The sequence below is a fragment of the Protobothrops mucrosquamatus genome, unplaced genomic scaffold (assembly GCF_001527695.2).
Source record: "Protobothrops mucrosquamatus isolate PMUCROS unplaced genomic scaffold, P.Mucros_1.0 scaffold787, whole genome shotgun sequence".
Taxonomy (NCBI): Eukaryota; Metazoa; Chordata; class Lepidosauria; order Squamata; family Viperidae; genus Protobothrops; species Protobothrops mucrosquamatus.
In genome coordinates, this window is record NW_015387055.1 from 203,249 (window position 1) to 217,480 (window position 14,232).

General features: G+C 46.7%; 1 protein-coding gene across 1 annotated transcript in view; it reads left to right on the forward strand.

Annotated features, from left to right (window-relative positions):
* Positions 1–14,232, forward strand: part of NRXN2 (neurexin 2) — a 253,526-nt gene that overhangs the window by 85,839 nt on the left and 153,455 nt on the right. Inside the window, exon 6 of the mRNA XM_029284646.1 lies at positions 50–94. Within this exon, the coding sequence (XP_029140479.1) occupies positions 50–94 (45 nt within the window). The remainder of the gene's footprint in view (positions 1–49; positions 95–14,232) is intronic.

Below are 14,232 nucleotides of genomic sequence, written 5' to 3' on the forward strand. Positions count from 1 at the left end.
GATTTTTTTTTTTTTTTTTCATTTTCTTTCCGTTTTTAAATGCATACAGCACGCAGGAATTGGACACGCTATGGTAAACAAACTGCATTATCTGGTAGATATCAGTCTATTGTCTAATCATTTGGTTTGCCGTGGGTTTTACCTCTCCCCTTCCCCCTTTCCTTATTTTTTAATATTTTTTTTTTTTTTAAATTACTTTTGCTTTTTGGAAATCTAAAGGCACTCTGCTGGGTAAGCCTGCACACACGCCTTTGCATAAAGACATGGATTTTATCTCACCGAGGAGGCTTCTGGGGAGGCTTTCTGTTGTGTCCCCCGTCTTTGTGTAATTTTCAGCCAATCTAGGCAACCACATTTTGCAGTGGCTGATCTCCCCACGTTAGCCCTCTGCTTATCCCTCCGGCTTCTTTTGCAGGGAATCTCTTTCAAAGAGAAAAGGCGCGCCAGCTGCCCTGCTCTGCCTTTCCCCCCTTTAAAAAATTGTAAAAAACTATTGAGTGGTTTGCTCAGTTCCATTGGAGGTGAACTGATCAGCATCAAAACTAATCCTGATTACAGCTCTACTCTCGCCAGCAAGCGAGAGAGACCATAGATTGCCGCAGTCACAACTATTTAATTAGAGCCCTGGTTCTCAACTTAGGCACCTTTGGGAAAGGTGCACTTCAACTCCCAGAATTCCTCAGCCGGCCATATTGGGCTGTGGAATTCTGGGAGTTGAAGAGCGCACCTCTCAGTGTTGCCTAGGTGGAGAAATACCGAATTAGGGTGCATAACATAATATTGCGGCAAGGTGGGCAGCAAACAACATTGATAAACAAATATAAATAATAATATAATGTAATGTAGTGTAATATAATATAAAAGTATAGAATTAATATAATAATATAATGTAGTGTAGTGTGGTGTAGTTTAATAATATAATAATATAATATAATATAATATAATATAATATAATATAATATAATATAATATAATATAATATAATATAATATAATATAATATAATATAATATAATATAATGATATGATATATGATATATGATATATGATATATGATATGATATAAATAATAATAATAATAATAATAATAATAATAATAATAATAATAATAATAATAATAATAATAATAATAATAATAATAATATATAACCACTTGGCTGTAAAGTCGCCCAGAGTTGGACACGACTAAATGTATAAAACAACAAATAATATAATAAATAACATAAAAAATTCCTTCGCATTTCCTGTTTTCTGGATAACAAATCAATCTTTATAAAGAAATGCTATGCAGAAAACAGCCGCGGGTTGAAACTGACGAGTTAAAAAAAGCAGCCAACAAAATAATAACAAAAACACCAATAAAAGCTATGCAGCGGTAATAGGTGAAAACTCTGGTTGGTACCAAGAATTGTCTATAAATTGAACCAGCCAGACCTAACAGCCTGCAGTCACAATTGTGAATTTTTGTTCGTGTTGTGGATGGATAACTGCCCCACAGACACTTTCCCTGTGTGAGCTACAATTTTTTTTTTTAATGCAAAACATAAAGCAACGGAAGGCTTAAAACCCAGGATAATAAGACAGGAAACCTAGTCCCGTGAAATAATAAAACCGGCAGTGGAACCGTATTTAATCAGGCCATTGAATGCTTTGGATTCAATTGCAGGTAGTCCTCAACCATTCTTTTAACGACCGTTCCAAGTTACGACGGGGCCGAAAAAAAATGACTTGCGCCAGTCCTCGCGCTTAACGGCCATCGCAGCAGCCTCCCTGCAGTCACGTGATCAAAATTCAGGTGCCCGGCAACTGGCCTGTATTTATGACAATTGCAGCCTCCCGGGGTCAAGTGATTGCCATTGCAGACCTTCCCAGGGGGGCTTCCAATAAGGGGAAGCCAAATTCACTTAAGGACTGTGTGATGCATTTAACGACCGCATCAAAAAGGTAATAAAATTGGACACGGTTCACTTTATGACTCCACTGCTTTAGCAATGGAAGTTCCGGTTCCAGTCGTGCTTTAAGCGGCGTTTCAGACCCAGCACCTGGCTGAAGTTCTTAAGAGCAGGTAGACACCCCTTTTCTGGGATTGCGTGTCTGCCCTCCGCCGCAGCCACGGGATTCCCAGAAAGAGGAGCAGCTGGAATTTCCCCCAAAGTGCCATTTGGCACCGCTGGCTGCTTTCCGGGGAACGAATCCAAAGCGCTTCAACTCCTAACATTGGTGAGCTTGAAAAGGGATTCCCAAGACGCTTTTTCCAAAAGGCAACTGGACTTTCTTGGGTTTTTTTTTCCCCCTTGAAAACATTTCGTCTTCTCATCCGAAAAGCTTCTTCAGTTCATCTTCAACGTCGGAAGAACTGAGGAAGCTCAGTTGGATGAGAAGCGAAACGTTTTCAAGGGAAAAAAACCCAAGAAAGTCCAGTGGCTTTTTGGAAAAAACACTTTGGGGACGATCGTGACCCGGATGATTGAGAATCTCCATAGACTTGAAAATGGATCCTTCCAGCAGTTTGGAAAATGAAATGGATTTCAGTGCCCCCCCCCTCCCCACACACACAAAAAAAATCCCTTTATTTTACTTCTTGGGGCAAAGGAAATGGTAGAATAACCGAGTCCCAGCTGTGTTAGGGCAGTGGGCTTCAACCCAGCCCCGCTTGACCAGCCACCCTCTTTTTTTTTTTTTAAACAAGTTTTATTAATTTTCCAATTTTACGAAAATCCAAGTATTAAGGAAGCAACGTGGTGACTGGGTAACCCATAATCCAATAACAAGCTCTTTCACACATGTGTCAGGTTACATCATCAAAAATTTCCTCTCTCTTTCCCTTAGTTATCATATCACATTCAAATTAATACCTTGCTAGTTATAACTCAATCGCTTAAAACATTTGTCAATATATTTTAACTTATGTGCATCCATGTCCTGTTTTTAAATTTTGCCTAATTTCAATTACAGTATTCCGGTTAGCTTAATATCCATAGTATTTAGATTCGGGTAACCCAAAGTTCCCTTAATTCGTTACAGAATAGTTGTCATATCTAAAATATACTTATTATTTACTCGAACAAATTCTTACTTTATTTCACAAGCATATTCTATTTCTCATCCTAGTGCCTCATCACTTACTAATAAAATAACCTTTATCGTCTCAATCCAACTTCTACGTTATAAATCAAAACTATTATTCTAGGAACTGTTTTTTAGTTCCCGTATAAGTCTCTAAATCCTAAATATTAAATCAGTTAGTATCTTTTAAAGTCCTAAGGAGACTTTAAAAGACCAGCCACCCTCTTGACTACAATTCCCATGCTGGTAGCAGATGATGGACCTTGTTCTCCAACATATCCAGAAGGCACCAGGCTGAGAAAAGGCAGCCCACTGAGTTGTAGCCAAAAAGGGAAATGGAAGTGCGGAAAAGCAAAAGAGACTCGGATAACTGAGACTTCTAAGATATTGTTCGACTGCAAATCCCATCATTCACGGCCGCTGCTCACGCTGTAGCCCCTAAATGCTACATCTTGGCAACAGAACATGATAGTCTTCGGCTTCCGGAGCAGCACCCCCTATCAGCCATGGCCCCGATGGGCTAATGCAGGGGTAGGCAACCTTGGCTCTTTTATGACTCGTGGACTTCAACTCCCAGAATTCCTGAGCCAGCCAAGCTGGAATTCTGGGAGTTGAAGTCCACGAGTCATAAAAGTGCCAAGATTGCCTACCCCTGGGCTAATGTGATTACTGATTTATTTGCTAGATGCCTGATCTTCAAGAGATCCAGCTTACACTCCTTCCACCTCCTCCCATTTATCCTCGCAACAACAACCCTGTGGGGTAGAATGGCTAGGCAATAGAGATTTGCCCCCAAGTCCGCCAGGAGCTTCAGTGAGTAAGGAAGGTACTCGAACCCAGATCTGCTACTGCGGTATGACCCCCACACTTTCAGCCCTCCCGATGCAGCAACAATCTAAACCTACACAGCCCCCCCCCCCCAAAATCTGATTTGATTTTTCCCAGCCGCCCTTGCAAAATCAGAAGAGCCAACAATATTTCAGGGGGAAAAAAATTGGTTGAAGAAGGATTTTTTTTTATGCTTTGGATTTTTTTTTCCTCCTCCCCTCCCCGCCCTCCCCCTCCCTCCCCCCCAAAAAATCCATGGAAAACACCATCCCATGAAGCAACTTCTGTGCGCTGTTGCACCTACGCTGGGTCCCCCAGCTGCCCCCCAGGGGAGCCCCCAAAGGGCAGCCAGGCGGATCGAGAGGGGAGGGCCCAGAAAAACACCGCCACCGCCCCGATTTTTCAGCCATGCTGGCTTGTGGCACGGAGGGGGAGGGCGGGGATAGTCCCCCTCCTGCAAAACTGTCTTGCAGTGGTGCTCCAATTTGCAGAATGGTGGGGGGTCTGAGCTTCCCTGCTCCATTCCTCTTTGCTTTTGGGGACCAAAAGAGGGGCTCACCCCCATGACACCCTGGTTGGTGGACGGGTGCTCGCCCCTGGAACCTGAGAACCTGGCTGCCCCCTAGTGCCCCCTGGGGACCAGCTGCCGGCCGCCCTCTTGCATGGCCTGCGAGGCTGGGCTGCTTCCGTCGCCAAGTTTTATTTTCTGAGCATCTCTCTGGGGCTGAAACTAACACTCTGTGTGTTGTGTATGTCCCATCCCTTTCTCCCCTCAGGCCTCCTGTTCCTTCTCCCTTATTCTTCCAAGACCCCCTCCCCTCTCTCGGCCTTGCATGACACCCCCACCCCCACCCCCCTTTGCTGGCTTCACCTCCTCTTTGCCATTTCCAAGGGGAGCACTGATTCAGGGCCGTTAGGGCAAGGGGGGACAGGCGTGGATGGGACCCACCTGCGCATGTGTGAGTGTGCCTGTTTCCAAAATGTGAGCCAGTGATTCGAGAGGAACCGTGCTGGCGTAGCTTTCTGGGGACTAAGACCGGCGTTTTGGCTTTCCGTTGTGGACCCGTGGCAGGTTTCGGAAGGAGAATCCAAACGTGGAAAGCTAGCTCGGTCCGGAATCGGTCTCATTCGGCCCCTCGTTTCACACCCTGGCTGGCAAGCCAGGACCTTGGTGGGGCTGACCGGGGCAGGGTGGCTTGACTTGAGATGTCTGGAAGAATTTACAGCTGACTTGGGGAAGGCGTGAAAAAGCTGCACACGGCTTGTGCAGTCGAGCGAGTGAAGGAGGCGTGAGAAAGAAACTTAAGAGAATCCCGCCTTGATGTTGTTTAGTATCTGCTGGGGCTTGGAGAGGCTTCTCAAGTTTCTGTTGTCATACCCTACAACAGTGGCGGCGAACCTATGGCACGGGTGCCAGAGGTGGCACTCACAGCCCTCTCTGTGGGCGGGCATGCACGCATGCCGTCGCCCCAGCCCCGCCACCGCCCATGGCCCCCTCCTCACCAGTAGCCCCCCTGGAGAGTCGCCCCGGGCGCAGCCTGTGCAGGCAGCCGGGCAGTGGGGACAAGACTCCGCCCTCGCGCCCCGTTGCGTGCAGATGCTGCTGTGGGGCGCAGACAAAGGGCATGGCCGCCATGACGCTGCTGGGCCGCCTGGGCGATCTGCTGTGGTGGGCCATGGAGGTGGTGGGTGGCCCTGCGGGCAGGAGACGTGGGGACGGGGCAGGGGCGAGGCAGTTTTTGGGCACTCGGTCTCCAAAAGGTTCGCCATCACTGCCCTACAACAATACAGACAGTCCTCGACTTACAGCAGTTCATTTAGAAAGGGTCCAAAGTTACAACAGCACTGAAAAAAAAGGACTTATGACCATTTTTCACACTTACGACCGTTGCAGCCTTCCCACGATCACATGATCAAATTTCAGATGCTTGGCAACTGACTCATATTTATGACGGTCGCCGTGTCCCGGGGTCGCGTGATCCCCTTTTACGGCCGTCCGACAAGCAAAGTCAACTTGCCAGATTCATTTAACAACCTTGCCACTAACTGAACAACTACAACGATGCACGGTGGCAAGGAAGGCCGTAAAATGGGGCCAAACTGAGTGAACAAACGTTTCACTTAGCAACAGAAATGTTGGGCTCCATTGTGATCGTAAGTTGAGGACTTCCTGTAAAGTGGAACTCCTGGAATCTCGGGGGCCTCTATTTCGTGACCTCAAAGAGTTGACAGGTGGTGGCAATCAGATGCCAACTGGAATTGTGTGACCTTCCTTTGTGTTCCCCCTGAACTACGCCGTTGCCTTTGGGCCTCAAGGGCAGCCCTGTTGTGGTCTTGTGGCTTTTTGTGTCTGCAATGGCACACGGAAGTTGCCAACTTGAATTTTTTTTTGTCAGCAAATAAGGGCAGTGCTGTCCAGTGCAGAAAGATCGCCCAGTTTTTTTCTGGACTTGCTGATGTGGCACAGAATATTGTCAATAAGACGCTCGATCATCTTTTCTTTGTGATGTGGCATCTTTCTCAGAGATCTTTCTCTTTCAAATTGGCACCTTCCCCAAATTTTACAGGGTAGGTTCCTGATGAAAGAAATGCATGCAAAATGTGCTGAAGGGAAAATGCAGACAAATTGTTGGGGGGGGGGGAGAACCATTTGTGAGATTCGGGGGTGATTCCTTCAAGAAATTCCAAGATAGGAAATTTTGTCCCTAAAATAGGAGTTCTCCTTAGCAGGGAGTGTAACATGACAGCCCCATTAAGTCCACCGTGGGGGAGAGAAAGAGCTTTTTCTTTCTGTTGCCTTGCATTTCATCTTCGGTTGGAACTTAATAAAATCTTATTAAAAAAAAAGAAAAAGAGAGGGAATTCAACAGCGTATCGTGGTTTTCTGCGAGTGACCTCTGCTCCTTGTAAAGAAAATTGAAAAGCAGCTTCTCGAGCAAACTGAAGGAGAATTGGGAAGGGAAAAAAAAATTGTTCTCAGCCTGCCACTAATTTTGAGTGTGGGAATGCAGCTATGATCTACGTTTTCAAAAAAGTCAATAACATAGATAGATAGATAGACAGACAGACAGACAGACAGACAGACAGACAGACAGAAAAATAGGTGATAGATTAGATAGATGATAGAAAAACAGATGATAGAAAAACATACGATAAAAATAGGTAGATAGATAGATAGATAGATAGATAGATAGATAGATAGATAGATAGATAGATAGATAGATAGATAGATAGATAGGTGGTAGATGATAGATGGATAGAAGACAGACAGATGGTAGATGATAGAGATAGATAGATAGATGGATAAATGGATAGAAGACAGACAGATGGTAGATGATAGAGATAGATAGATAGATAGATGATAGATAGATAGATAGATAGATAGATAGATAGATAGATAGATAGATAGATAGATAGATAGATGACCTTTATTGTCATTTTTATTGTGGGCACACTGGCACACATTAAAAATGAAATTCTGTTGCCTGCTCTCAAAAGTATACACATACATTACACGTATATAAACTTGCTATATAAGATGTATATACCTACACCCTTACATATAAACAGATACAAATATTAAAAACAGGAATCTGGGTCTGAGAAGTGGGGCTTAAACCTCTTTCTCCCCCCAACCAGGTCTGCCAAAACCTGATGGCGCTGTGCATTAGAGGAAGGGTCTGTAAGGACCACTGCAGTGTGTGCAAAGGAAGAATGGAGGTATAAAGGGAAGCGCTGGGTCATTTAAGGCTGGAGGCTGAAACGTACGACGAACGGTTGCAGGAATTGGGTACGGCTAGTCTAGAGAAAAGAAGGACCAGGGGTGACCCCATGGCAGCCTCCCAATACTTGAAGGGCTGCCCTAGGGAAGAGGGCCCCAACTTATTTACCAAAGCACTTGTAGGTAAGAAACAATGGATGGAAACTAACCAAAGAGAGAAGCAACCCAGAACTAAGAAGAAAATGTCTAACCGTGAGAACAGTGAATCCGTGGAACAAATTGCCTTCAGAAATTGTGGGTGCCCCATCACTGGAGGCTTTTAAAAAGAGACTGGACAGCCATTTATCAGAAACAGTACAGGTCCCTTGCAAGAGCAAGGGGTTGGACTAGATGACCTCCAAGGTCCCTCCCAACTCTGTTCCTGTTAACTTAACGCCCCGGTGCTTCGATTGGAACCAATCAGCGACGCTCTTTCTAGTAACATTTGAATCCAACAAGGGCCTTTTCCCCACCTGTAGGGTTGCCCAAAAGCGCCGGATGATGAATCCCATCGTCCCCAGCCAGCCTTTCCTTGCCTGTGCTGGTTTGGATGTTTGATGGAATGCGTACTCTGACGTTAGCAGAGCCCCGGATGTGGGAAGGTGGGTTTCGAGGCGCAGCGAAGCACGGCAAGCCTCGATGTGGGATCCTGGCCGGGAAGTAAAACGAGCATCACAACGTGCCAAGCCACAGCCTTAAGCTGGGTCCAACTATGTCTCCCGGTGGCCCAGTTTTGTGTGCGCTGACTGGCAGCCCCCCCCCCCAGTCATCCCTGCCTAAAAGGCCTCTTCACTAAATGGAATCCCCTTCAGTTGCTAATTGAATTGCTGACTGATTGCTTCTTTCCTCGTTAATCTCAGCACCCGGGTGGCTCCAGGAATAGTTTTAAGATGGGGGGGGGTCACTGATTATTTGGACGGGGATGTTCCAGGAGGGAAGTGCTGTCACCCCTCAAGCCAGATGTCAACGCTGCCAACATGTTTTTTTGCAGTTTTGATGTATCCAAGAGAGCACAGGGGGCTGGACTAGAAGACCTCCAAGGTCCCTTCCAGCTCTATTCTATTCTGGACCCTTTGGGTCTGGATGGCGACTAATGGGCCGTGCGTGCTGGACCCTTTGGGTCTGGATGGTGATTTATGGGTCGTGCGTGCTGGACCCTTTGGGTCTGGATGGCGACTAATGGGTCCGAGCTTGTCTTAGGTGCTGCTTCCTCTGAGTGTGTGCCTTTCTGTGGCGTCCCCATGTTGTCTGCTGTGCGTGTGTGCTCCCTTTGAGTATTTGTCTGGCTGGGGAAGAGGTGGGGGGGACCGAATTGTGTTCAGTGTGGAAGGCCATTCCTCCACCTTCCAGCTAAACGTGGGAAGGCCAAGTGCTCCCATTAGAAATCTTTTTAAAAGCGCCATGATTTCCGCCTCCTTGGTCGCTTGTACACCTTTACCTGCCCTTCTCCATTCTTTCTCATCCCTCTTGCACGCCGCCAGCATCTCCTCTCCATGTCCCCCCCCCTCCATCGTGAGTGTCCTTCATCCCAGCTAACACGCATGGGGGAACCTTCCGCCTCGCCTCACCCCCCCCCCCTTGCATGGCTTCTGTTTCCATCTGATTTCTCTCTGCCAATCTCTTCTTCTATTTCTTCTTCTTCTTCTTCTCTCTCTCTCTCTCTCTCTCTCTCTCTCTCTTTCTGACAATTAATTAAATAATTAACAGAGAGACATAATGAATGCTAGCTGGTAATTAACTCCTGTTGTACTAATAGTATACTAATTAAAGACTGTGTTGATTGTTCCTACTAACTGCCATTTCTGTGTCTGAACTTTTAAGTTTGTCTGAGGAGACTGCCCCAGGTTTTTTTTTTTTTTAACTCGGACCTCCCTCTTCCTCTTCCTCTTCCTCTTCCTCTTCTTGCTTCACTCCCCTTCCGAGGGCAAATGTGGGACACGCATAAACGGCTCTCGAATGGGGGCTTGTGAAACGTGACCAAAGCAGATGAAGGGCATGCAGGCAGTCCTCAACTTACAACAGTTCACTCAGTGACCGCTTGAACGTACGGCGGCCCTGAAAAAAGCGACTTAACGGCCGTTTTTCGCACTTACGACCGTTGCAACGTCTCCGTAGTCGTGCGATTTACATTTGGATGCTGGACAACCGGTTCACATTGACGACGGTCGCCGTGTCCCGGGGTCGTGTGATCCCCTTTTGCGACCTTCTGACAAGCCAGATTCACTTAACGACCGTGTTATTAATTTAACAGCTGCAGGGATTCCCTTAACGAATACGTGGCGAGGGAAGTCGTAAAATGGGGCAAGGCTCCCTGAACAATTTTCTCCCTTAGCAACGTAAATTCTGGGCTTAACTGTGGTCATAAGCTGAGGACTACCTCTATTTCTAGCCCAGGGGAAGAAGCCCCAAGGATTGTTGGTCCAAGCCCCCTCCCAGATGGAAATGGCTTGGACCTCATCCCTGGAAGGCGTGTTTTTCCCTGGATGTCTGGGCCAGAAGGCGAGAGAGGGGAAAAGGTTTTCGCTCCCTTTTCTGCTTGCACCAAACACAGACCCTTTCCATGCTCAGTCCAAAAGACTAGCATTGATTCACAGGCAGGACAGAGCTTTCTGGTCAAGCTTGGTGAGGGGGGGGGGCAAAATTAAAATGAGAAATTAAGACTCCAGGGTGGCCTCTGGGGCAGGGTCTCCAACAAGGGCACTTCAAGAGAGACAATCCTTGTCCTAAAACTCTCCATTTCTCCCCTCTAGAAACACCGGGGGGGGGTGTGTGTGTGCCTTCTTCCAATGCAGCAGTTGTAGTTGCGTTTGCCCCACATGTTTGTTTGTTTTAAGCTTAGGAATCTTAGTTTGTCTGTTCTGGTTTTGCACCCAGGCAAATTCAGCCCCTTTGAATGAGATTAGGATTCATGACTTTGAGGGTTTCCTGCTGGTGGGGCATTCGCACCCAGCGGTCAGTTGATTTGGTCACTGTCCAGTGGCTCCTGGTCACCAAGAAATCGGTGTCAGCCATACCTGGTCTAGCCCTTCTAGTCTAGAGAGAGAAAGTTAGCATCTGTTCCTTCCTCTGGAGCTGAGGGGGAACAAGGTAGAATCGAAGGTTGGAAGGGACTTTAGAGATCACGTAGACCGGAGATCTCCAACCTTGGCAACTTATGGACTTCGGCTTGAAGTCCACAAGTCGTAAAGTTGCCAAGATTGAAGACTCCCCCGACGTAGACTTAACTTTTCTGCCCAGGGCAGGAATCCCAGCCCTTGCCTGCTATGGAAACCAGCCCTCCTCCCAGCTGTCCCAGTCATTTTCTCTTTCACCCCTCCCCCACCCCCTCTGCCTTCTAACCTCGTTTGCATGTTGAATTGACTAATTAACTAATGAGACCCTCCCTCCCTGCCCCCCTTTTTCTCTTCCATCCTCCCCTTCCTTCATTGCTTTGATTGGGAAGAAGAACACCCATCCCACCCTTGAAGTTTCCCAGCGGGCTCAGCTCCCCCACCAACGGGTGTGCCCCTTTCTTGGTTTTGCCCACACAGCCAAACAAACAAACAAACAAAAAAAAACCCCACAAAACGAAACCCACAAAATTGCAACGAGCCATGCACACGGTCTCTTTCCCTCTCTTTTTTTATTTTCCGAAGCTTTCCCTGTTCTGCACAAGCCTTGATGGTTCAGACAAAACCATACAGGGATGAAGGGGACAAAGGGGGGGGAGGGGGGGAGAGGAGGGGATTCTAAGGACAACGTTGACTTCTCATCTGTTTTAGTAAAGTGTTGCAGACTTGAAAAGACTCCAGGGGGGATGTTAGCATCCCCTGCCCTTCCCATAGTCTTGGCTTAATGTCTTTTATATATATATGTGTGTATATAGGGAGTTCAGACAGATTGGTCTGATTGTGAACACCTTGACATTTTTAACTGCCATACTGCAGTTTACTCTTTTTACAATATCTCTTGCCTTGCCGCCCCCAACTAGGGGCATAGAGCAGGCTCAAGTCGCAACTGCGAAATATTTTTATATCCAAATTTCTTTTTTCTGACAAAGAGTAAAGAATTAAATTGGGAGACTAAGATGGACCATTTCTGGCTTTTTTGGGAGACTAAGATGGAAATGGTCCATCTTAGTCTCCCAATTTAATTCTTTACTCTTTGTCAGAAAAAAGAAATTTGGATATATGTGTATATGTATATATATATATACACACACACACTCCCAAACAAACATGATTGAATTGAATTGAATTGCTGAGATTTTGGTCCAGGGATGCTCAGCACTGCCCACTGCTGGAGGATCTGGTTGAGTGCACGCTTCCCTCGGAGACAGGTGATTTAAGACCTGCTCCAAAAGGTTAATTTTGGTGTATCTGTGTGTCTTTTGTGCTAAACCTTTTTGATCTGTCAAATATCGGAAGGGGGGGGGGCAGGACTCGGGATCAGCTTCCTGGCTGGATCGTTCTGCAATCCTCGCCTTTCGCGGCCCGACAACGATGCCTTGATAGGATCTTGCGCACGACGGCACAGATCATTTGAGAATGAAGTCCTCATCCTTGCGGAAAAGACCTGCATCCTGGAAGGAAACTACCCGAGATTATGAGTTGAAAATGAAAAAAAAGTGAAAGGATGAATAAGAAGAACAGCATTTAAGGGGATCTTGGCATTCGTCTTCACTATTCACTTCCTGTTTTGAAATACCTAACGCAAACCTAGCTTTTTTCTAAGATAGACTTTTCCTGGTTTAGAAGGAAAATCAGCCATGGAGAAAAAAATTAGAGTCAGCTTGTGAAGACCCTCCCTCGAAAGATCCGACCCAGGAGGGTCGGTGAGCAACAGGAAAAGTGAAAAAAAATTAAGACGTGTGGTTAAACACCAACGCCACCTCTGATACTAATAAATATGGCCAAGATTCAAGACTTTAGTTCCCAGGAGCTCACAAATGGATCTCAAAGATATCTTCATTCTCCCAAGCTTCCTTCTTTTCAGCAGAATAATATGCATGGGAAATTATTTAGATTTTCTGCAGTGAAGTAAGTAGGTTTCAGAAATTCTGAACAATTCGGGGCAGATCACCCAGGATTGTCCAATAGATCCTACCCCCAGTATCCTGTTTTCAGCAGCAATCTTCCAGGTGTTTATTGGAGAAAACAACATTTACTAAGTAAGCAAAATGTTCAGGGTTCTTATAGCATGCTAAGGGGGGGCACTGTAGTTTACAAACCCCTATTAGGTTCAGACAGTGTAAACCAGGGGTAGGCAACCTTGTCTCTTTTATGACTGGCTGGCTCAGGAATGCTGAGTCCACGAGTCATAAAAGAGCCAAGGTTGCCTACTCCTGGTGTAAAGTCTGGTCCTCCAGGGTTGAAAGGTTAAATTTAGTTTTCCCATGAAAAACACCAGATTGGACTAGATGGAGACCACCAACATGGATACAGGCAGTCCTCAACTTACGACCATTTCTTTAACGACCGTTTGAAGTTACGGCGACACCGGAAAACATGACTTGCGACCGGTCCTCGCCGTTACAACCGTCGCAGCGTTCCCCATAGCCGTGTGATCAAAATTGGGGTTGCTTGGTAACTGGCCTATGTTTACAAACGGTCGCACCCTCCCAAAGTCACCGGTGGGATGGCCGTTTGCAACCGGGCTGGCTGGCTTCCCACAGATGAAACCGGCGAGGAAAGCCGGTTTCACTTAACGATCACACGATTCGCTTAACGACTGCCGTGATTCGCTTAAGAACCGCGCCCCTGAAGGTCGTAAAATTGGACGCAACTCACTTAGCAATGGAAATCCTGCTCCCAGGTCTGATTGTAAGTCAGGGACCGCCTGGTAGTTCCGAAATGCGAGTTTAGGAGTTTTTCATTGACCTAGAAACTGCCCCCCCCCAGCACCCCTTGAACCTGGTGCCTTTGCAGCTGTTTTTGAATTCTCAGCCAGCTGTTGGCTTTGCAAGTGGTGCAGAACTATAATTCCGGCTCACCCAGAAAGCGCCAGCTCAGCCTGGCCTACCTGGAGGGGAGCCCCCCCCCTGTTCGGTGGCATTGCATGACTACAAAAGGGGGCAGAAGCCTTTCCATGGGGAAGCTCTCCTTTGACCTCTGTCTCTATGCTGGATGCCAGCGCTTCATTAGCACAGCCCCCCCCCCCGTGTATTTAAAAGGCAATTAATGCAAAGTGGAACACATAAACGCCTTCCCCCGTTTGTGAACTGTCAATGGAAACACCCAGGCAGGTCAGTTCAAAGGTTGTGCAGGTTTTTATATTTCACTAGAGCTTGCCGTATCAAGTAGTCTTTTGGAAGGACAGCGCTATCCTGGCCAACCCTGGGATTCGGGTCAGACCGTCTTTGAGCGAGACATCTCAAGGCCAGGGATTAGATTGGGAGGATCTCTCTTTCTCCCCTGGAAGGCAAGAGTGAGAAGAATCAACGGTGGAACTCCTTGCCTCCAGAAGTTGTGGGTGCTTCATCACTGGAGGTTTTTACGAAGAGACTGGGCAGCCTTTTGTCTGAAATGGGATAGGGTCTCGTGCTTGAGCAGGGGGGTTGGACTAGAAGACCTCCAAGGTCCCTTCCAACTCTGTTATTCT